Source organism: Mandrillus leucophaeus, unplaced genomic scaffold (genome assembly GCF_000951045.1).
Source record: "Mandrillus leucophaeus isolate KB7577 unplaced genomic scaffold, Mleu.le_1.0 Scaffold453, whole genome shotgun sequence".
Lineage (NCBI taxonomy): Eukaryota > Metazoa > Chordata > Mammalia > Primates > Cercopithecidae > Mandrillus > Mandrillus leucophaeus.
In genome coordinates, this window is record NW_012104843.1 from 12,913 (window position 1) to 35,160 (window position 22,248).

The 22,248-nt window shown below is 39.6% G+C and overlaps 1 protein-coding gene across 2 annotated transcripts in view; it reads left to right on the top strand.

The window, feature by feature from the left end:
- Nucleotides 1–22,248, top strand: part of ARHGAP28 (Rho GTPase activating protein 28) — a 59,915-nt gene that overhangs the window by 5,028 nt on the left and 32,639 nt on the right. Inside the window, exons 3-8 of one of the 2 annotated variants that reach the window (XM_011994355.1) lie at nt 3,950–4,039; nt 12,576–12,660; nt 15,055–15,197; nt 17,572–17,737; nt 17,844–17,935; nt 20,305–20,382. In XM_011994355.1, coding sequence (XP_011849745.1) covers nt 3,950–4,039; nt 12,576–12,660; nt 15,055–15,197; nt 17,572–17,737; nt 17,844–17,935; nt 20,305–20,382 — 654 coding nt within the window. The remainder of the gene's footprint in view (nt 1–3,949; nt 4,040–12,575; nt 12,661–15,054; nt 15,198–17,571; nt 17,738–17,843; nt 17,936–20,304; nt 20,383–22,248) is intronic. The other variant, XM_011994356.1, reaches the window with a different exon arrangement.

Consider the following 22,248-nt stretch of genomic DNA (forward strand, 5'->3'; position numbering starts at 1 on the left):
ACAGAGCCAGTGCCTGTACTGGCACCTGGAGCTGCCTGCCCTGCTGCAGCCGACGTGCCTGGCTCTATGCTGTGGCTGGACCCTGTGCTTGCTCACATACTACTTGCCACTCTGCACCTAGCTTGCCCTTGGTAGGCATGGGATCTGGGCCAGTAGCACAAGCCAAGTGCAGCCTGCTGGGCCAAATGGGTGGAATGAATCCAGTGGGCCCGAGCAAAACTCGGACAAAGGCAGCACCCGTCACAGAGGCTTCCGGCTAGAAAAGCGACACCCTGAGGATTCTGTGAAATTAGCTCATATTACTCTCTTTGCTCTGTTTTCTAGTTTTCTTCAACTTCATGCTCCAGATTTGAAAATTTTTTTTTGGTCATTATTGTATTTTTATTTAGCTTGTCTCACTCTTTTTATGTTTGGCAAACAAATTATGTCCCAAAGCAATTTTTAATCTCTAATATACCCATTATTATAGCAATATCATCTCAGTTCAAAGCAGCAATGGCCCTTTTAAGTTTCTCAGAAGGTAAGAATTACATTATTTTTAGAAAATCAAATAATTTTTATGTTTTCTTAAATTGAAGTATAACTTACAAACTATAAGTGCATACATTTTAGATGTATAATTCAGTAATTTCAGTTGTGTTTTTGTTTTTTGTTTTTTAGAGACAGGGTCTCTGTTGTCCAGCCTGGAGAGCACTGGCACAATCATAGCTCACTGCAGCCTCAAACTCCTGGGCTCCAATGGTCCTCCCTCCTCAGCCTCTCAAGTAGCTGGGACTACAGGTGTACACCACCACACCCAGCTTCAGTTAATTTTCACAAATGTTATCACCCATGTAATTACAGTTAATCAAAATATAGAACATCTCCATTACCCAGAAATTTTTCCTGGGCCCTGTCAGTCAGCAGGCCCCCTGTCCTGGAGAAGCAAGCCCAGCTGTGATTTCTAACACCTTAGCTTGGTTTCTCGTTTCATATAAGTCTCATTATAGTATGTTCTTTTATGTCTGGCTTCTTTAATTTATAATAATTTTGATATTCATCCATTTGTTGCATGTTTTAGGAATTTAGTCCGTTACTAAATAATATTCCATTGTATAAATACACCACTATTGATGTTCACCTGATGATGGACATTTGGATTGTTTACAGTTTGGAGTTATTACAAATAATTCTGCCCAGAACATTTATGAATACAAATGTAGAATAAAGGATATAAATTCTCATTTCCCTTAGGTAAAGATGCTACATAATTCAGATTGTCAGCAAACACAGCCGCATCTCTCCATCACCCATAGCTGTTAAACTTAGTAAAGAATAATTTAATAGGTAAATCTAAAATAACTAAATTCTATCATTACAAAAGATCTACAGGCAGAAACAACAACAGAAAATCATTTTCTATTGCATATCCTGTGTGGAGGATGTTGTCAACGAAAGCTAGGTCTTCATGGGTTCACACAGAAAAAATAACAGACTCCTGTATAAATATTTTTCCAGTATCAATATAGATATAAACGTTTAGTTTTTTCCAAGTTATTTTGGAAATGTAAACATCGCGTGTAGAGAACGCATTAGCTTTTGGAATGTGTGGCAATCTGTGAGTGCACAGTGATGTGAATACCATGTGGTCAGGGACCTGCGTGCCTCCCGCTGGGTGGCAACGAGTGTTTTCAGGTTTTAGGTTGTGCCTCCAGTGGAGGGAGAGCTTCCAGCCACAACTATCAATCCAAGGTGTTTCATCTTGTCCTCCTCCCCAGCCCCTCTCCCAGCCCTGTCTATCAGAATCTTTTACAGCAGGGGGGTGATAGGATTCACCCTACGCCTTCACGTAAGGACACAGTGTGTGAAAGGTATTCTCAAGGCAGAAGCTGTCGGCACATTGCAGGTAGAAGGAATTACAGCTCACTGGGCCTCTAAAGTTTTCTGCAGAGGCATAGAGCTGGACTTTATTGATTTTTCTGATTGATTTGTATAGGAAATTGTTGTATGTTTCCTTTGCAGTTGAGTAGATCTATTTTCCAGAAAGGCCAAAATTGTTGATTGTGTGTTTGTGTGAGTGAGGGGGGCTTAACTTTAACGTGTGTAAAGGGGATAGGCCGGTTAGTACGCAGGCTCCCCAGATGCAAAACCAAACTAATGAGGGAGATAAAAGCTGATTTCATTTCTTGCTCTCCCCTCCGTGTCTTTTTTTGTGGCATCCTGAGTTCCTTCTCCCTTAGACTTCTATACTCAAGCTAGGAATTCATCCATCCCCAAGGCAACAGTTTCATTTAATTTAGATCGCATCTTTTTGGTGTTTTTTCCTTGGGTTATATTTAGTTGCTGTCTACATATTTATGGCAAGACAGGTCAGCCTGGCTCCTATTTTTCTAAACATGTCTTAATTATTTGTCTGCGGCCGTTTCTTACTCTTTGTTCATTCTACATTATTTGTTTTTCTCTTCCCTTCCTAGACATTTTATCTTATGTTGCTCTTAGGAAGAGATTTTTAACTTACCTAACCAATCTCATTTACTTTACACCTACATATTTCTCATTTGGCCTGCTGTGGAATTCTTGGCTGGTTTCCAGTGCTATTCAAAACCTTTTCTTTTAAAAAATATATGTTTTTCTGCCATTTGTAGTTATTTGGGTGGCAGGGGAGGTAGTTTGTCAGTTTCACCATATTGACTTAAATTTCTTTTTTTTTTTTTTGAGACAGAGTTTTGTTCTTGTCGCCCATTCTGGAGCACAATGGCACAATCTTGGCTCACTGCAACCTCTGCCTCCCAGGTTCAAGCAATTCTCCTGCCTCAGCTTCCCAACAGGCATGCACCACCACGCCCGGCTCATTTTTGTATTTTTAGTAGAGATGGGGTTTCACCATGTTTTCCAGGCTGGTCTCAAACTCCTGACCTCAGATGATCCTCCTGCCTCAGCCTCCCAAAGTGCTGGGATTACAGGCGTGAGCCACCATGCCCAGCCAACTTAAATTTCTTGTACTAGCTCTTGTTTCTTACTTGTTTCTTTAAAAAAGAAAAAAAAGATCTTTGTTCATTTTGTAAAGTAATGTATAATGTCTCTAGAAAATTGAGAAAATAGTCAAGCAAAATGAAGAATGCCATTTAATCAAATGCATTAAATTTTGCAGTGAGTTTTGTTGCTGAAGAAAATAATATCACATCTTAATTTCAGTGGCACCATACTACACTACAACAAAAATCTCTTAGTTCTAGCTTTATTAAAAAACAAAAAACAAACAAAAAAAAAACCTTGATACTATGGCTACTAAATTCTATTCACTACAAAAAACAGTCATAGAATCTGCTAAAAAAGATTATGAGATTAGTCCAGTTAAGTTTGTGTTTGGATACATGTAATCAAAAAGTTGGAGTTATTTTGCTTCACATGGAGACCCTTCAGATGGGTGGCCCATGTCTGATAGGCCAGCTGCATGGACACAGCCAGGCTTGCTTTTCTGTCCCTGACTTCTTCTCGGTGCCTGTTTTCCTCATTTGTACAAGATGCTTGGCAGCTCCAGGCTGTCATCTGTGGTCCTATCATGAGCATGTATCAGCTGAACCTGTTTTTTTTCTTAGTAAATACACTTGGTAAAGTTTCACTTACACCTTGTTGGCCACGTGACCCCTCTTAACTGCAAATGAGACTGGAAATCAGGTTTTTTGATTCACCCCAATTCCCTGGAACAAAACCAAGATATTGTTAAGGCAAATAGAGTTTGTGGCAGGCACATCAGTGTCTGCCACAGAGGCCAGTGTCCTTAGAGGGCTAGGCACCTAGGTGGCTCATAGTAATGCTGCACTAGCAGTTGGATGCAATTGTCTATGCACAGGCAGTCATGATTGCATATATTGCCACACATATCTCAGTATGAACACAGAAGAGAATACACAAACACATTAGAAAGTATTTGCCTGAATAAGAATGGTACTTTTATTTCTCCTTTTAGCCAGATGATGCTTCTCTCAACAGTACTACCCTGTCTGACGCGTCCCAGGATAAAGAAGGGAGTTTTGCAGTTCCCAGGAGTGACTCTGTGGTAAGTCATCCATGTCAGCACGGTTACATGTCAAGGTACAGTTGCAAGTCAATGCAACTAATGTAGGAAGGTAAGAAGAAGCAATTCTTGAAAACATTTAAAAAATACTTGAACTGAGATCGCAAGGAAACCACAGCTGCTGGTAGAATTACTGACTTTGTAAAAATTAGGAAGAAAGAGGCTCAAAATGAAAGAGGACTCCATGAATTAATATATCACTGCAGTGAGAATTCAAAGGATATATATATCTCTCTCTCTCAATTTGGAGAAATTTGTTAACTTTGGTCTTCTCGGCTGAGTTCACTTAGAAAAATCCCAGAGGTTTGATGATGTGGCTTAACTGCCATCTTAACCCAGAAGTTCCTTTTACCCACAGGATAAATTCAAAACTTTCATGTTGATATTGAAGACTCTCCACTATGCCTACATTTCCAGCCTTAATTCTCAGGACTCACTCATGCAAACTCTTTGCCTTCAGATGAATTCATTCACTTGGTCTTAAATAGCAGAACTTGTACTTTTGTTTCGTCAAAAATGTTTGTCATTCCCCCTCCCGTCACCCCCACTGCGAATCCCCAGTCAGTGTCTCTGAGCAGGTGCTCTGCAGGGAGGATATTATAGACCCTCCACAGAAGACAGAGACCCCATTAGACGAGGCAGTGGTTTTCCAGTGGCAGGTTGATGGAAGGCAGCGGTTAGCACAATAGGCACTCAGATGGAGGTGGCACGTTCAAAGGTTCTGCTGGGGCAGTTGTTTCTCAACCCCTGTCCATTTCGAGAAACAAGGAGCTGACGACATTTACATGCATGACACATTCCTAGGAAATCCCTGTTGTTTAGGGAGATAATGCTGTTAGCCCCATATAGATTTGCTTTGTTGTTGTGTTTTTAGATTTTTGTTTATGCTATTGTTTTGTTTTGTTGCACAGTGATCATGTAAGAGGAATAAAATAATGTGAGTGACTTTTATCTTTTACTAATAACTCTGTAGGTTATGGCATAAATAGGCTGAGGGATGCCCACAATATCTGACCCACTGGCTGTAAATCAGCTCTTTCCCATTCAAGACCCAGCGTTGGGATGCAAATGAGTGAGAGTGTCTGTATTTTAGACATCACCTCAAATTCACCCCATTTATTAATGAAAACAAAGTCAGTCATTCACAAAGTCTGGTAACTGTTGGAATAAGGAGTGACCTGCGGTAGATCTTACACAGTTGTGCTGTTCCCTTGTGACTGGGGACTCGTGCTCTGAGGACTTGCCCAAGATCCTTTATCTTCCATCGCAACTTGTGGCACCCATGTGCCCAACAGGCACCCCTGCGTGGCAGCCTCAACTCTGCCTACCTCCTCCCCTCTTCATGCCCATCTCTGAGACCTGTGAATTTCATCATGTAAATGGTTGTAAAATCTTTCTGCTCCCCTCCTGTCGTATACAGCCTCTTAGTACAGAAACTCATCGTTATCCTCCGTACTGCTGAAGCAGCCTCCTGAGTGATCTCCAGACTTTAGCTTTATTCTCTTCAAATCCATCCTTCCCAGAGCCTCAAGTCATTGATCTAAAATACAAGTCTTGCTTACAGCCTGCGGTGGTTCTCCAACACTTTCTAGTTAACGGGGGAGCTCCTGACATGGTCGGACCCCTTGTCGGCCTCTGTAGTTGGCTTTAACACCCCCAGCATTTCGTACAAGCAGCAGCACAGGACTGCATGTGGTTCCACGCACGCACCAGCAGAACTTGAAGGAGGACGATTGTGTGATTGAGTTGCCAAAGAAGAGGATGGTAGGCATGCCTTCCTTTCTAGGTGCTTTCATGGCCGCTCCATGGCCACAATTTTATTTCTGATAAGACTGTTGGTCATATTTTTCTATTTCTTTATTCTTAGCTGCGAACTTCTTCGCATCATTGGTTCATTCAGTCATTCACTCAGCAAATTCTTATTGAGCGCATATGGTCTACAAATAGGCTTCTTGCCAGTTTGAGGGTATAAGAGAAAGAAAACGGTCTTTTGTGGCAGTTATAGAGCTGTCCAGATAAGTTAATCACCCAGATTTTGTTTTTATTTTCATTTTGTTTTTTTCTGAAGGTAGATTGAATGCCAGTAATGATATAAATAAAAGTTTCAGCAGTATTGGGTCTAAAAAATACCTCACTGGCACTGGCCTTCAACTTACCTTGGATTATTTGTTACTCAGAGTATCTTTTAGAAAAGTTAAACAAAATGGTTATTTGCTGGAGTGGCTCACAGATGCCGAGTTAATGCTTTGGTAACTACATTTAGGGTCCTGTGCTTCTTGGTTATAAGGAACCACAGGGATCCCAGTTGGGTTTCCGAGTCTTCCAGAAGGAGGGATATCCAGTCATCAAATGAAGCAGGGGCCAGGGCTTCAGGGGTCCTGTCTGTGACACCTGTAAAGATAAAGTTCTCCTGCCAGGCTAAATTCCTGGGGCCAATTTACTGTCATCCCCAAGACTTCAGGGGGCCCCAGCAACTTGCCCTACTGGAATTTACGTTGTAAAATGGTATGAAGAAGGGAACCTAAATTATCTTTTCCATAAGATAGCCATGACCTAACCCGTATCTTTCCCCTAGTCTTTCATCTTTTCTGCACGTTTGAAATGCCAACTTTATGAGAAGTAAAACCGCCAGGTTTGCAGATGTCTGTCTCTATGGTTTGTTTTTGAAATCTGTTAGAGTAGGTTCCCCCTCATCAAAGTCTGCATTAGAATTTCCTTTGGCCCTTCTTAGAAATTTTTTCTTCCAGATAAACATAGAAAAAGGCTAGGACTACCCTGTAAAAAATCTTGTTGTGACTTTATTAAGAATTTCATTGAATTTAAAGATTATTGTTGGAGAGAGAATTCACATCTCAAAACATTGAGTCTTCCCATTGAGGAATAATAATTGTGTTTTTCCATTTATTTATGCCTTCTATCCTTCAGTGAGGTTTCATAATTTATTCCTTTAAGTCTTACACACATTTTCACACATGCTAGTTTGCACTGGTATTTAAATCGTAAGATTTTTAATGATATTTTCTAGCTTGTTTTGCAGATATATAAGGAAAGTAGGTTGTTTTGTTTCTTGTAACAGTGTCTCCTTTAGCTTCCTTCCTGAAGCTTTTCTACTGCTAAAAATTTTTCATTTAATTTTATGACTTTTCTCAGAACTCATCTGCATATACTGAAAATTTTATTGACTCAATATGTAAAATAATTACTCATCTCATTTTTTTCCCTTAGAGGACTGACCACAATCACTTACAACGTTGATTAATAATTATGAGGATCATTTGATAAGTTCTGGATTTTTCTTATGAATTCTTCTAATGTTTCATCATTAAGGAGAGTATTTATTCTAGGGTTCTGAGCCTTATAAATATTTTAATCAGGAATGGAGTTTGAATTATATCAAATGATTTTCCAATATCTGTTAAGATGAATGTATTGTTTTCCTTCTTTAATCAATTAATTTAGGAAATTACATTGATAGGTTTTTCTTATATTGAACTATAATTATATTTCATTTCTTAGATGAACCCAATTTATTGTGTTATGTTATTTTTTTTTTTTTTTTTTTTTTTTTAGACGGAGTCTCACTCTGTCACCCAGGCTAGAGTACAGTGGCACAATCTCAGCTCACTGCAAGCTCCGTCTCCCAGGTTCACGCCATTCTTCTGCCTCAGCTTCCTGAGTAGCTGTGATTACAGGCGCCTGCCACCACACCCAGCTAATTTTTTTTTGTATTTTTAGTAGAGATGAGGTTTCACCATGTTAGCCAGGATGGTCTCGATCTCCTGACCTCGTGATCTGTCCGCCTCGGCCTCCCAAAGTGCTGGGATTACAGGCGTGAGCCGTCGCGCCTGTAGAATTTGATTCACTACTATTTTAGTATTTTAACCTCCGTTCTAGTAAATGGGATTAGTCTATACATACAATTTATTAAAATTTGTTTACAGAGTTATTCTAATCTTTGTACAAATATGTTGAAAACCCTGGGTTCTTTTCAGTACCTTGGAGTCATTTACTGAACTATGATATAAACATATATAAATCTACACATATTTATAATTTATATATATTTCTGATATATTTAATAATTTGTTTATGAAATCTCCAAAGCCTGGTATCATTGTAGGCATAAAGCTTTGTTTAATTTTTTTTTTTTTTTTTTGATGGAGTTTTGCTCTTGTCACCCAGGCTGGAGTGCAATGGCGCGATCTCGGCACACTGCAACCTCCGCCTCCTGGGTTCAAGCGATTGTCCTTCCTCAGCCTCCTGAGCAGCTGGGATTACAGGTGCCCGCCACCACGACCGGCTAATTTTTTTGTATTTTTAGTAGAGACAGGGTTTCACCATGTTTGTCAGACTGGTCTTGAACTCCTGACCTCAGGTGATCCCCCCGCCTCGGCCTCCCAAAGTGCTGGGATTACAGGCGTGAGCTGCTGCGCCCAGCTTGTTTATTTTTATTTTATTTTATTTTATCTTTTTGAGATGGAGTCTTGCTCTATCACTCAGTCTGGAGTGCAGTGGTGCGATCTTGGCTCACTGCAACCTCTGCCTCCCAGATTCAAGCCATTCTCCTGCCTTGGCCTCCCAAGTAGCTGGGACTACAGGCGCATGCCACCATGCATGGCTAATTTTTGTATTTTTAGTAGAGACTGGGTTTCATCACATTAGCCAGGCTGGTCTCAAACTCCTGACCTCGTTATCCACCTGCCTTGGCCTCCCAAAGTGCTGGAATTACAGGTGTGAGCCACCACACTGGGCCTGTTTAATTTTTTAATGGATGTAATTTAAGGGTTAGATTATTTTCTATCCCAATTTGTATGAATTTTGGTAATGTATATTTGCTTTAGCAAGATATACAATTTATTTCGAATTTCAAGGTATGTTATAAATTTATTGTGTGTGTGTGTATACACACACATATACGTATGTTTATTTACATTATAATTTTAAAATTATCTGTGATGGTAAATATTATTCATTTTTGTTTCTAAAATGTGTGTGTTATGTCTTAATCAGACTGTAAATAGTTGCCCATATCAGCAATATATTTTAAATTAATAAATGTTATTGTTTCTTATTTATTTATTTTTGAGAGAAAGTCTTGCTCTATTACCCAGGCTGGACTGCAGTGGCGTGATCATGGCTCACTGCAGCCTTGAACAACTGGGTTCAAGCTGTCTGCCTACTTCCGCTTCCCCAGTAACTGGGATTACAGGTGTGCACCACCATGCCCAGCTAAATTTTTTTTTTTTTTTTTTAGGTAGAGATGAGGTCTTGCTATATTGCCCAGGCAGAACTTTATTTTTTAGAGCAGTTTAGGTTCACAGCAAAATTGAGTAGAAAAGTACAGCGATTTCCCCTATCTCACCATTCCTATGTATGCCTAATCTTTCCAGCAGCAATATTTTTAAAGAGATAACTAACTTTATTTAATTGTGGCTATTTTTTCCTATTGCAGTAATTTATTTAAACCTTATTTTTTTTTACATTCTGTCTTGGCTCTACTTGGGTAATTTTTCTCATCTCTTAGAGTATGAAGATATTTCACTTAATTTTAGTCATTTGCATTAAAGTTAAGAATCTCTGAATAATACTTTGGCTATTCTCATGGATGTCTGGTATTTAATATTCTCATTGTCTTGATATTTAGGTAATAATTTCAGATGTGAATTATATTTTAATTCAAGACATCATCAGAATACCTTTAAATTCATGTTGAATAGATTTTGCAAGTGTTTAAAATGTATTGCATATTTGTCAGTGAATGTGGCTTCCTTAAGTTGGTCTCTGGGGAATTTGACAGTGTTTGCTAGTTGTGGATTTGTCCATTCTGATCTTGGTTGCAGAACAAGAAGATGAGGAGCCTTACTGTCTTTACTGAATCAAGCACAGGTGGCTTTAGTACATGGTGTCATATAGCACAGAAACTCAAACCATGAGCAAAAAGCAAACCGCCAGTCAGAGATACCAGAAACATATTTTGAGTCAATGAAATTTTAAGTAGTGAACAGAGCATTGAAAATGTTTTGTATAATCTTTATTGAATATGGAGGACATACCAGATAACGTTAGTCAAAGTCTAGTTATAAGAGAAAACTATAGCAAATAGTACCAGGCTCCTACAATTTAAAATTAAACATAATAACCCCTCATACTCTACTTTCCAATCCTAGCTTGGTGTAACTAGGGCAGCAGAGCAACTTTCAGCAGAGGGAAAGCACCCATTGTGATTCTGTCACTTTCCTTAGCAGTGAAAGCCCTGGCGAGAAACACATGTGGTTGAGCACATTAGGGAAACAGTGAGCTCAGTTATGAACAAGCTGGGAAGGTTGCTTTAAATGGGGGTGGTCTTTATATTTAAAATACATTAAAATCACTAGTACAAATAAAAAAACAATGCTAGTTGTAATATGATCCTTAATGAGGAACGGATGTTTTAAAATAATGTATGTCAAACATCTAGCCTTCCTGCTCAATCTACATCCCAACTCAGGTACCATTTACTGGCTGCCACTGTTCCTTCATCTCCACCATGAATCATTCTCCCGCTGTAACACAAGAATGCGCATGTCTTTGTCTTGCTCTGTTTTGTTTCTAACCCTGAGGATTCTAAGTCTCAACTCCTTGACCTGGCTTTCAAAACCTTCCAGAATTTGCACTGACTCTTCTGATTAATTTATTTCTTGTGTTTTTCTAATACCATGACTCGACTCCCGGTACCCCAGTCTCTTCATGATCCCCGGTGCTGAAATGCTTCAGATATTTCCATGCCTGAAGTTTCTGCTTCCATCTCCGTCTGGCCTGAATGCTTCTGCCTGTCTCCTCTGCCTTTGGAAGTCCTTTTCATTATTCCTTAAGTTCCAGCTCAAGTCCAACCACCTCATCAGTGGAAACCTTCTGGGCAGCACCTCTTCCCTCTCAGTCGCTCTCCAATAACATTTGCAGCTGGGATTACAGAAATTAGTTCTTAACAGTGGCTTGATTGTCTTTTCCTAATGCTTTGTAAGTGTTACTCTGTTCTTCTCATTGTAAGTAGCTCAAGAGCAGGGATTATGACTCAAATTTCTGCCTCCCTCAAGAAAGTCCCACAATGATTTACATTACAAAGAGCAGGCACTCATTCAGTAGAATTAACTGGCTAGGGGCCAGTTAAACCGTCAGAGAAAATTAAGAAAATGACATTCAGTAGGTTTAAGTATCCCAAACCATCCGTTTCAAGGCCTAAATAAATAAAAAAGTCTTATCAATTTTCAAAAGAATCTTCTCGCCCATAGGTAAGTTATTTCAAAGTCTGACAAAGCATTTCTTTGTTGGAAAACTTAAGGAAAGAGAAAAGTTGTCCACATCTCTTTAAGGATTTGAGTGTGTGGGTAATCTTTATTCCGTGGTGTTACTTGTAGGGCCACCAAAGATCTGCCAGACAATGAACCTGCATGACCCTAGACCTTTTTACAGTTTGTCATTCTTCCACCAATTATAGGAATTGGGCATCTGTGTTTCAATAATTGGGCACCTATTCATATGCCATTTACACAATTATAATTGTATCAACTTTTTTGAAATAAAATAGGAATAAAAGGAGATCATGAGGCTCAGAATTCAAGACTCCTTTGTGCAACTTGTAGTATCTGATAAAAGACCTTTCATGAAGCAGGTGTTCAATTATTGCTAAATAAATACAAGAATAAAAAAAAATCAGGCTCTAGGGGAAAACATTTTATGTGTGAATAGCATATAAAATATTCTTGATGGAGTAGCAGATTTCACTATCACATATTCACAGATAACTCCCATATTAAAATTTATAAGATTTACATGTAAATTGTTTTGATAGGATTTGTGTGTAAATTTTTACTGATACCCATCCAGACATAGGCAGTAGCTTGCTTCACAGGCCTTTACAAGGATAGATACTCAACTTGTGATCATCCTGCAGAGGAGTTCAGTGCTCTGGCAGGATTTCAATTTAAAAAGTACAAAATTAATTAAGAGGGGAAATTGAATTAGAAAAGATACCTAATATTTTGTTAGTTACTATCACTCTGTATTTTGCTGCGAGGGAATTAATATGTTAATGTTATATTAACATAATATAATTAATATAAGTAAGACAAAAATGCATGAAGATTCATTAACAAATGATATTATAATTATCAAATTATGTGACATCAGGCATCATAATTTCTACATCTTAGCGAAGGTATAAGCAGCAATATCAAATTATGTGACATCAGGCCTCATAATTTCTACGTCTTAGCAAAGGTATAAGCCGCAAATATTTAAGAGCTAGGAAAGTACAGTTATATGGACCTTACACTGTTCCCTTTTGTGAAACCTGTGTAAGCTCACCATCCAAACTGAATGCAGAAACAGGAAATCAGATGCAGCCCCTTCATGAAACCAAGAATGGCCTTTTTTTTGTGAAAATAACTGTTGTATACTGCAGAACATAAGTCAGGCTGAAATGTGGGGTGGACGGTATTTATGGTACAATGTTTTGTATTCATCTTCCTTTGCTTGGCAGGCTATACTTGAGACCATTCCAGATCTCCCAGTTCATTCCAATGGATCACCGGAGCCGGGACAGCCAGTGCAGAACGCAGTCAGTGGTGAGTGGCGTGCCTCCCATTGAACTTCAGCTGTGTCTTCTCGCTTTTGTCCTGGCACTCAGTACAGTTAGCAGTGAATTTCTAAAAGCAAAGTGTAAGTGTGCTTTTCTCCCTGTTGTGATTCTGTCACTTCTAGCACTCACTCCTCCCACCCAACTCCGAACACCCCATTGTGTCACACAAGACAAAATTAACTAAGCCAGATTGGAGGCAGAATCTTTTCCTCCTTCACGACCACCTCATCATGTAGAAACTCCTCCTGTGGGTAGTGTCTTTGCTTTAAAGGCTCTTTCCCGAGTGATGTGGTCTGCTCCACCGTTTCAGGCAGGCCAGGAAGTAGGCCTCTTCTGAGGATCTCTACTTTCTGCTCAGGCATACGCAGCACCAGAGCAGCCTGCCCTGACAGGGCTGCCGGGGATGCTTTTATCTGGACCTCTTCCACTTGAGAGGCGGGCTCCCTAGATGGGCTCCGTATGGAATCTCAGATCCTCCTTGTAGGAAATAGGCCCCTTTTGGCCATACTTTTGTGATTTCTTAGTTTTTCCCAAAATATGTGCATTCTTTTTGTAAATAATGGAGCCTGTACTTTTTTCAGCTTTGGCTTCAAAAATCAAAGATGTTGAGGTGATGAGGATGTTCTAAAATTGATCATGGTGATGGTCGTACCACTCTGTGAATATGCTAAAAACCATTGGCAGGTATACTTTAAATGGGCGAATTGAATGGCATGTGAAGTGTATCTCAATAAGGCTGATAAGAAAAAATAAAAATAAAAAAAGAAGGGACTTGCCAGACATTCGTATTCTACATCATTCTATTTGTTGCCATACTGTGACTTAGTTGAAATCATGCCACTAAAAGCTAGCCGTCTGCGTGGAGTGGTCCTGTGGTTTGGAGCATTGGCCTGCTTAATCGCTGCTCTCCAAAGAGTCTCTTCATAGATGCGTAGGTAGTTATTAGAGTTCTATTTGTTTATCTTCCTCTGTTTTGAATGCAAGCCCCTGTATAACAAGAGAACATCATAGCTCTCCCTTTGCCATTTTCTTTATTTTATTTTATTTTATTTTATTTTTTTGAAACAAGAGTTTCGCTCTTGTCACTCAGGCGGCTGGAGTGCAGTGGTGTAATCTCAGCCCACTGTAGCCTCTGCCTGCCGAGTTCAAGTGATTCTCCTGCCTCAGCCTCTCGAGTAACTGGAATTACAGGTGCCTACCACCATGCCTGGCTAATTTTTGTAATTTTAGTAGAAACAGGGTTTCTCCATGTTGGCCAGGCTGTTCTCAAATTCCTGACCTCAGGTGATCTGCCCACCTCGGCCTCCCAAGGTGCTGGGATTGTAGGCGTGAGTCAGCGTGCCTGGCGTCCCTTTGCTGTTTTCTAAGTTCTCGCTGCGCTCATTTATTATTGTGTTTTTAATTAGCATCTGAAAAAAACTATTCAGAATTTTTATATCTGTTGACTTACAAATTTCTCCACCTAATTTTAATGTAAAATTAACTAAGTTTTTTTAAATTCTGCCTTTTGTTCCTTTTGTTTTACTTGGTAGTCCCCTAGTCAGTGCCTACAGCAGAGGGCAAAAGAGAATGAGTTCTTTTTATAATAAAATAATTATTCACTTTGCATGTGAACAGTTTTGCCAGGCAGTGAAACCAGATGACAAGCTGAAATCTGAATCAGAAATCAGGTTAGGATTGCCCAAATGATTTATGGATTCACTTGTTTTTGCTCAATGAATCTTTTGTCTTAATTTTCTAATTAGCTTGAGAAAAACGTTTTTAAGGGGTACTACTTATCACTCATTCAGCTTTTTCTCAATGTATGTCATACAAGATCAGTTAACCAATATTAAATAACAAATTCCGATTAATTCACCTAAACAGATTTAGCCATGAAATACAAATGGAATTTGAACAAACCTTAGGAGGCAGATATTCCACAGGTGAGAAGAGAAACAAGAGGAGTCAAAGTAGAGAGGAATTCTAGCAGATTCCACCCTTTCTTCCTCTGCTTTAAGCTTCTGCTTACCCATAACAGTGACACTGGGTCTAGATGAGCTTAAGTTTAATATCATAAGAATATATATAGATACCCCATTTTGGACTTTCTTTTAATAATCTTCAGCAACTTTCATGAGACATGCAAATCTAAAATTTAAAACACTCAGATTAAATTGTTTGGGCAGTGATGATAAAAGTATGTCCATGTGGAGGTCTGTGATGCGACATCATTGTTTAACTGAATTCCTCGGGGTGAGTCTGCTGCTTTTCCTTGCATATAAACACTATAACGTGCTTGTGGATTCACTTGTAAATATTTTGAATTTATTTTATAGCAAATAGTATTGATTGATTAAATGGCATATTAAATGGTCTATATTCTTTGTTTTGTCTTTAGATGATGATTATCTAGAAAAGAACATTCCACCAGAGGCTGAGGAGCTGTCATTTGAAGTGTCTTATTCAGAAATGGTTACAGAGGCTCTAAAAAGAAAGAAACTTAAGAAGTCAGACATTAAGAAAGAAGACCATGTTTTAACTGTAAGCAAAACCTTTCGTGATGATTCCAGGAACTTCCTGTGACTTCACAGGACAAAACTAAGGTTTCTTTTTTTAAGTATCTCTGTGTGTGCACAAGGGGTTTTGGGAGGCCGAGGCCAGGCCTCACACTGTTCATACGACCATTTCGGGTGTTATTTGGGCACCACTGGTTGTGTAGTGCACAGCCTGCCTGGCTGTACCTGGCATTCCTGTGTTGAGGAAAGTTGTGAGACCGTAGGCGTGAATACTATTTTACAAATGAAACAGGATTCTACCTGGCTTGTGAGCTTTCTTGCACTTTACATTCTTACTTTACTTATACATCAATGCAGACCCTACCTTTACACACTTGTGCCTCTGTAAGCCACGTATCAGAAGAGGGGACTGCAAAAAGTCACAGTCATAAGAGGAAGTGAGAGCTCACGGAACAGACAGTAAAAACACATCAAAACCAATTCAAGAACTTCTATTGTTACACGATGGGCAAAGAGAGCTATATACTTTGTTACCCCAAAGTCTAATTATTTAAATCCAGAATGTTATATCCAGGACGCCTCATAGAGAACTACGTAACATTGGTCTATTTGCCATTCAACCAATGCATGTGTGAGAAGTTTATCATGTGGAGTCTTGAATACTCTGTGCTGATTAGGGTTGGAGGCATGATGAGCAGGGCCCAGGCAGTTTCAGAGCTAAAAAAATGAGTCATCCAGAAACAGACTTTTTGTACCAGGTAACTTGAACTGTTCCCAAGCAACCATCCCATGACAGAGGAGAGGAAGAAGAAGGGAAGAACTCTCGGACTCACTGAGTGCCTTCTACAGGCATGACACTGAACTAGGTATTCTATTAATAATGTAAGGTGGACCCTGGTGACTATTCCCATTTTACAGCTGAGGAAACTGAGGCCCAGAAAGGCTGAGTAACATGTCCAAAGCCCGCAGCTAGTGGGAAGCAGAAATAGGATTTGAAACTAAGTGTGTCCCACTTTAAAACCCTTCCTGGTCATTAAGCAGTCTCCAGGTTAGAGGGCAACGTGTGGTGGTCTAGGGAAAAGAGAGAAGCCTGCAGGACTCTGGTTTCAGGGGGAGCCCCTCCTTATCTTAAAGAGAGGCACCCAAGAGAGGATGCTGGCCTTGGCATCTCCTCATCGAAGCCAGCTCCTTCTGAGGTTTGGCTCTTCCCATGAAGAACTTTGCATAGGATTTAGCACATAGTAGTTGGTCAATAAATGACTGCAATTTTTGTTTCTGTTGTTGTTACGTATTACTGATATATGAGGACTTAGCCTCAAAAAGAAGGTAAACTAGCTAAGCGTTTAATAGCACAAGGCATGCCCCAAACCACATCCTACATTTTGTTTTATTTTTAAATACTTGAGGTTCCAAGGAGCAATTATTGAATGAATAAAGGAATGAATTAATGGATAGATTCTTTGACTACCCCAAGGAAGCTCCAATTTGGGAAACTGCTTTGGAAAATGTGAACTTAAAGCTTTATAATTTAAATTTAAGTGTTTATAATTTTATCTATGGGTTTGGGTTTTTTTGGTTTACTTCAGCATTTTTTTCAATACCACTCTTTCTGAGGGCAAAGTGAACCTGTGGGTATTACATAAGAACAATCTTTTGCTTCTAAAAGGTCTTGCTGCTTACATTCATCACAATATTTCTGCATCGTTGGAGGATTTGTTGCTGTTGTTGTTGTTTTAGTGTCTTTTGTTTCTTAGTGTGAAAATGGAGAATATGTCAGTCTCATTGTCTTCAAAATCATAGTAGGATTATTTGCACTTTCTCTGTATTTTGCTTTTTTAAGAATTTGGAATCATTTAAATTTAATTTTTATGGTAGAATAGCTGTTGTCTCAGCAAGCATATATAATCAGTTTAAACTGGGAGTTTCCTAAAGTGTGCAGTATGGGATAGATAAACCTTGATTTAAAGATTGACTGTCCAAGAAGGAAAAAAAACCACGTTTGGCGCTCTCCTGGGATATACCTTAGGTGTGTTTCCTGGTATGTGTGTGTCACATGTAGTTCCAATTAAGGGCCATGTTGTGTGCATTCCATGTGGTGCCTGACATGTATGTTGTTTGACTATATCGGGTGTTCCTTGTAAAGAAGGCAGTCCTCGCAGTTGCGATGGCAATGTTATCATATACTTTAGACGGCTGTTTTGCTTCTAATTAGCATAGTGGTGATCTGCAAATGTTCTAAACCACATATTCATATTTCTAGGATGCAGCATGCTCCTTAGAGATATTTTGCAAAGAACATGTTCTACTGCATAGATTCAGAGTGTCCAGGTGGCATTTGAGTGAAGGTATAATAATTTTCCTTTACCAGAAAAAATAAATGCCTTCACTGTGTGTTTTAGAAATTTATTGTTCAGAAAACCAGATTTGGCTTAACTGAAGCAGGAGATCTGTCTGCTGAAGACATGAAGAAAATCCGCCATCTCTCTCTCATTGAATTGACTGCCTTTTTTGATGCCTTTGGAATTCAACTGAAAAGAAACAAAACAGAGAAAGTAAAAGGACGAGGTAACTAAGAAGACTGACTGCTTCTGGCTTTAACACTTTGACACAGTGGAATGATAATGCTTTTCTGATTCTTTTTTCTTTCTCCCTTTACTGGCTCACAATGAAGACAATGGGATTTTTGGAGTTCCGCTTACGGTCCTCCTGGACAGTGACCGAAAGAAAGACCCTGGAGTGAAAGTTCCCCTGGTATTACAAAAAGTGAGTAGCAGGCAAACGAAAGGGGAATTCACAGAGCCTTCATGCTTATGATTTGTTACTTTGTAAACCCAAAAAAATAAATTTTCTTTTAGATTTAAAGACACTGTCGCCCTATTAGGGCCCAGGCCCCTGGTGATTTTCAGCTTTATTCCATGAACCGCGTAACAGCCCATGGCTCCTGGACGAGTTGGCCTTGCTGCATTCTTTTGGAGCCTGTTACGTTTTATTTGCTCATAACACATCAGGTGATGGACACAGATGTTCTGACCCAGGGCACAAACAGTCACATTTTTTTCCAATATTTTTTCAAATGTTATTTGCACCTATGAATGTGTGTATTTGATTATTCTGTCTAGATAAAGATGACCATTAATTATCACCATGCATATATAAACCATACAAATACTTGCTGAGATACAGCATAGGCTGGGTTTTAAAAATATGTATATGTGTAATCATTTTATCAATTTTCCAAACCAAGTTTAATAAAATCTAAAAGCCAGCATGTTCCGGCCTTTTTCCTGTGTGTCTGGTCAGATAGGATACAGTTAGACAAAGAGAATAATTTGGGTGGAAGGAGGTTTTGAAGGTGGTGTTATCTGAACTATGAAATGCTGATGTCTCTGTGACTATTGTTGCTGAATACCTGATTTACTTTTAAGTCATGTTGTTTTATAGCCAACAATTTACACTGGTTTTTACCTAAGTATGCATTTATTCAACAGTGACATCCAGTGGCACAATTAAAACTCCTAGTCCTTAACACAAATCTTGTTGAATTTTAAATCAAGTTTTTAAATGATAAAAATGATAAATACTGTCTAAGAAGCATATACTTACCTGACACTGCTAATCGTACATCACTTGTTTAACTTCCTCTATTTTGTTACCAGTGCCTCAAAATGAGATAATTCTCAAGTCAGGTGACTGATTGGCTGGAGATAGGAGCCAGGAAGATGGCACCCAGATGGCCAAAGGATGCAAGCAACACCTTTGGACACACGGGCCGTCTGTGGGTGACTTCCCTAGGCAGGGCTGTGCCAGTGCTGTTTATGTAATGTCATGTCTAGTCAGCACGGAGCAGCCCAAGGAGGCTGGTGTTACCATTGCCCTTTTACTGATGAGGCAACTGAGGGATAGAAGAGTGAGATAACTTACCCAGGACACACAGTCAGCAAGAGGTGGAGTGGGAACAGGAGCAGAGCGTATAGCAAAGTCCAGAGTCCATGGTGACGCTGAGATTTTCTTTCCTTCATTAAAACCAGCATTTTGTCCTGTATGTGAAGGACAGAGTTTAAAATATTCATCAAAATCAAAGACGATTCAGCACATGAGTTTATAATACTGTGTAGGTACAAAAATCTAGCATAGAACTTAGCAAATAGAAAGTACTCAATAAGTGCTAGTTGAACTAAATCTGGATTTATATCATATTAGCAACATGTTAGTTGTTATTACTACTGGATGTTAAGTGTTCCTCACTACGACACCTCAAGATAGTACTCTCCCGCTCCTACAAGACAGGCTTTTCTTACAGACATGTTTCTTCTTCCTAAATATCTATTTGTCTCCGTACCTAAAAGAATTACCTTAGTTCCAGGCACCATCCACCATCATTTCTTGAAAGGAAAATAGCAGAGACGCTGGATCCCCTTCTTACTGGGTGAACTTGGCCAAGTTATTATCCTTTCAAGAGATGCACTGTGAGCTGCTTTATTACAGCGAATTGAACTGTTTTCCTTAGACTCCTTAGCAGTAGAATAGGGGTAACGAGAGTACCTACCTCATAGGGTTATTGTGAGGATTAGATGCGTTAATGTAGGTAAAGGACTGAGAATAGGATCTTACACATAATCAGTGCACAGTACATGGTAGTGTTTATCACTTTTTTAACACCCATCACCATCCTTAGAACTCGTGAAAGCTATTAATCTTTACCCCGTCTAAACTCCTTGATCAGACATCTAGAATTCCTACCGTTTCTTAGTCAGAGTGACTGCAACCAATGACAGTAGATTTAGAATCTTTTGTTACTGATCAGTCTGCAGAGAGAGTTATAGTAATCAGATCTTAAAAATGGCGAAGAGGTATCTGTAATTTTAGAGGTGGTTAAGAGCGCAAACGAGTCGGTGCCATTACTTACAAGGTTGATCTCGGGAAAGTTGTGTAACTACTATAAATCTCTACTTTCTCATTTGCATGTTGGAGGATAATGTTGGCAGCATAGGATGGTTATGAACATTTAACAGCATTCAAGCGTCAGGCACGTATATGCTTGGTCACTTATTGATTCATGTCATCATTGTTACTGTTTTATATGTTTACGATCACAGAGGCACTAATTCTTGTAATCTATCATTGCTTTCTAGTTTTTTGAGAAAGTTGAGGAATCAGGTCTGGAATCTGAAGGAATTTTTCGACTTTCGGGATGTACTGCTAAAGTCAAGGTACTGAACATTTTGTCTCTTCCTAGGTAGAGTTCTAAGCTAGCTAGACCCCGTTCACATAAGCATCGGGTATCTAGTCTTTGTTGTTGTTTATTAGATCATCACTTGGTCCTTCCTAGTATTCCTTGGTACCTGTGGTAACATGTTTGTTCCAGAGTGTTTTCATGATCCAGAATTTTAAAAATCAAGGCAGAAACATTAAAAAACCAAAAACAACAATGAAATAGCACATCAATTCACCATAAAAAACTGCTGCTTGCCTTTAGTTTGGAAAAGTTGAAATGTCTCACCACTGTTTTGGAGGTTAAACACCTTAGTTTGTTGTGTTCCTCTCAGCCATGAAATTCACTAAGCCAATGTTATATGAGCCTTTATTTCCATCATTCGTTGGTTTAAACATTCCTTGGCTCTCCCTTTAGTGAAAGCTCTTACAGGAATTTGTAACAGTGGCTATATAACCACTAGAATACTCACTCAGCAGTTCCAAAGCCCAGTTCCACTTACGGTAATGTTAACATCCACATCTAAAACCAGTTGTTCAGTGTGAATCTTCTTCCTTTGCTTTCTTACTTCCATGAGGTGGCCAACTCTACAGTATAATAGCGCAAAGAATTATTAGAAAAGAAAAGGTTTTCTCATAAAAATCCACCAAAACATCCCACTGTGTCTGTGGTAGGCATCCACCATGGAGAGCTCCTTCCTGCAGTTGGATCACTCCCTGGCTTGCAAATGTGAAAACCTGAGCAGTTTTAAAAGATGGATCCCTGAGCAAACAGTCTCGGGGCAGGGGAAAACAAATGTGGTAATGTTTATCAAAAAGACATTTGTAGAGGCAAAACAGCGTCTCTTCATTAATTCATTTTGGTACATGCTTTGGGAAATTCTATTTGTATCAGTCTCACAGTTTTTATATAGAAGTGTGATGAGAGGTTTTTCTAAGTGGAAACTGAGAATAGATAGGCTGTGTCTATTGGATCCTCCAGAAAGCAGATGCTGAGATGGGTGAGGAGCAGAGGAGGGTCATGGCAGTACTGCTTCTGCAGGATGAAAGGGGCAGGAATCAGGATTGGCTGGGGTGAGGCTCTGACCACGGTGCAGGTCTGACAATTCCTAATCGTGGAGGAGCTGTGTGCTGGGCAGAATGGGCCAGGCCCTAGTACCCGTGCCTCCCTCCGTCGTGGGCTGGGGCTTCCTGCAGAAAATATGGCTGAGCCACATCTGGAAGGGGCCTGCAGCTGGGGGAGTCTGCTACCTGAGCTTTTGCACATGAGGGCGAGGTCTTCCATGAAGGGAGGTCAGAGCAGGGCACCAGGACTCAGGGCTCCGGGCATGTTGAGGGGTTACGACTTCCCTGAGAGTGGAGTTGGCTGAATGCTGGCACAAGTTCTTGTGGAAGGCAGGGAGAAGCCCAACGGCTCCTTGAGGTTTATGCTTTCTAAGTTGAATCTGCTTTTTGTCTCCATTTCTCGTGTGTTTGGTTCCTACATACTCTTCTAAACAGATGTATCCTACACGTAAGGATGAAAACCGTTACTTATTTTGGTTAAATCTTTGGTTATATCTGTAGAGTCAGAGAACCAAAATGAAAGAAAGAAATTTCCTAAACAGAAACATATTCCATCTCTTGAAACCTCTGTCCATAATTGGGAAACTATTTGCATATGTTCTTCCTGGTTCCTCTGTGTGTGTGTGCACGCGCGTGCGTGTGTACACACGCATGCATGGGTGTATAACATGCATAATGGATATGATTTAAATGTCTTGTTTCTAAATCACCAAAAGGAGAAAACATTACAGGGCATGTCTTATGTGCACAAAGTTTAATGTCATAGCAGCAGTTACCTTTCTTTGTCTAATCTTCCACTG